The sequence below is a fragment of the Apaloderma vittatum genome, unplaced genomic scaffold, assembly GCF_000703405.1.
Source record: "Apaloderma vittatum isolate BGI_N311 unplaced genomic scaffold, ASM70340v1 scaffold26425, whole genome shotgun sequence".
Lineage (NCBI taxonomy): Eukaryota > Metazoa > Chordata > Aves > Trogoniformes > Trogonidae > Apaloderma > Apaloderma vittatum.
The window spans coordinates 3,170-5,020 of NW_009716903.1; the positions used below are offsets into that span (position 1 = coordinate 3,170).

Below are 1,851 nucleotides of genomic sequence, written 5' to 3' on the forward strand. Positions count from 1 at the left end.
CCCAACAGGTTACAGACCCCCGAGCCAACACGCTGATGGCCAAGGGTGTTTGTTCCTGAAAAACTGGGGCCAGGGGGGCAAAAGTGTGGGTATAAGCACCGGGGTGACAGGGAAGGGAGACACGTGCTGCATGCACAGAAGGCTCAGGGGTCAGCGCAGACATCCCTTAGCACCTGCGTGTGTACTGGGGTGCTGCCGCAGCTGCCCCATGCCAACAGCCCCTCTTCCCTCGGCAGGGTGCAGTTTCCACTCCTCTGCTGCAGTGCTGGGTGACAGTGGCAGACCTGTACCAGGGTCGGGAAGCAGGCCCAGCCACTGTGTGAGCAGGACAGAGGTGATGGCACACGCCGTGTGCTGCCCTGCCACCAGCCTAGAGTGCCGGGTGAAGGAGAACGTGTCCCCAGGCCTCGCTGAGAAGGTAGGGACAGCGTGCATTCCTCTGCCATGGTGTTGTCCTCACTCTACTCATCCCTCTGCCACCCTAATGGCGAGTCGGGTTGGCTTCGGCATTTCATTGTGACCACAGCTCCAGCCTCAGCCTTCACTGGTGTCCCCAGTTGCCCACCTGTGATGGGAGACCCCTCCCAGCTGAAGTCCAGCAGCTCAGTGTGACACGGGCCACATTACTGGGTGCCAGTGGGGACAGGCAGACCCTCGCCCCTTTGCTGACCCACGGAAGGTGACCTTTTCTCCCCCGTTAGGTGATGGTGTCCTGTGATGACGGCTGGACGCTGACAGGCTGTAACGCCCATTCCCAGAGCCCCAGCACCGTGGGAGCCTACTCTGTGGGTGATACCTGCATGGCAGCCGGTGTCCCGGGCAGTGGCGCAGCCGCAGCTGTCGCCATTTGCTGCCGGAGCCGGCAGTAGGGATGAGCTGAGCTGGGGACGCAGCCCTGCCCTGGCCCCACACACCCAGCGTGGCAGAGGTGGGTACCTTGTGTGACCCCCACGTCCCCAGCTCAGTACCCTCCTGGGCTGAGCTGCCGCTCCCAGCATATCCCAATCTCTGATGCGTGGGATGCCGTGATCGTGGGGTACGAGCTCATCACCCTCTCAGACACAGGAGGACCAAGACACAGCGGGGCTCTGTGAGAGCTCTGAGATGCCCCCACAAGCCCTGTCGCTGGACTCATCCCGTCCCCGCCACACGCCAGGTCTTCCTATAAATACCTCGACTGTATGAGCTGGCTCGAGGCTGTTTATTCGTGTTGTCACCCAGCGTATGACAAAACCATCACCTTTTAAAAAAAAACAACAAATCCAAACCTGTGGTGAGGGTTGCTCCTTTCTTTCCTGGTTAGTTGCTCATTAGATGTTGTCTAGTGCTGCTTAGTACCTGGAAGATCCCAGTTTAGCCATTTTGGGGCAGTTTTATAATTGCCTCCTCGTGTACCTAGGAGACTACTTTCCAGTTAAGTGTAAGGGCTGTAGTTTAAGCAGTGTGCTTCTTTAATTAGGTTTTAATATGCACTGATACAGTCAGCTACTGCTTCGTTAGTGGGTTTTTTGTTGTTAACTTGAAGTTAATGATCTGTTGGCGTTATGCTTTGCTTTAACAGCTTCCCTTTCAGGTCTTCCAAAGACACATAGAACTCGTTGCAATTCCTTTTTTTTTTTTTAAAAAAAAAAAAAGAAGAAAAAGCTTCATAGTACCTTGGTTTTCACATTTGTACCTTAAATATTTATTTGGAATTTTATAAATAAACATTTTATAAATACCTTTTTAAAATAAAATTCATAGACCGGTGCTCAGTAGATACGATCCACTGTCTGGCTTCATGTACAGCCCCCATGGGGAAGCAGTCTGGAATGGGGAGCTGGCACCCATCCGGCAGGGGAGCTGCTCCCT

At 54.0% G+C, this 1,851-nt stretch overlaps 1 protein-coding gene across 1 annotated transcript in view; it reads left to right on the top strand.

Annotated features, from left to right (window-relative positions):
* The window catches only part of PCSK9 (proprotein convertase subtilisin/kexin type 9), a gene marked incomplete at its 5' end in the record, with an annotated part of 4,035 nt that extends 3,166 nt beyond the window's left edge, over positions 1–869 (top strand). Inside the window, 2 exon segments of the mRNA XM_009869716.1 lie at positions 237–418; positions 702–869. Coding sequence (XP_009868018.1) covers positions 237–418; positions 702–869 — 350 coding nt within the window.
* Positions 870–1,851: the final 982 nt, after the last annotated feature.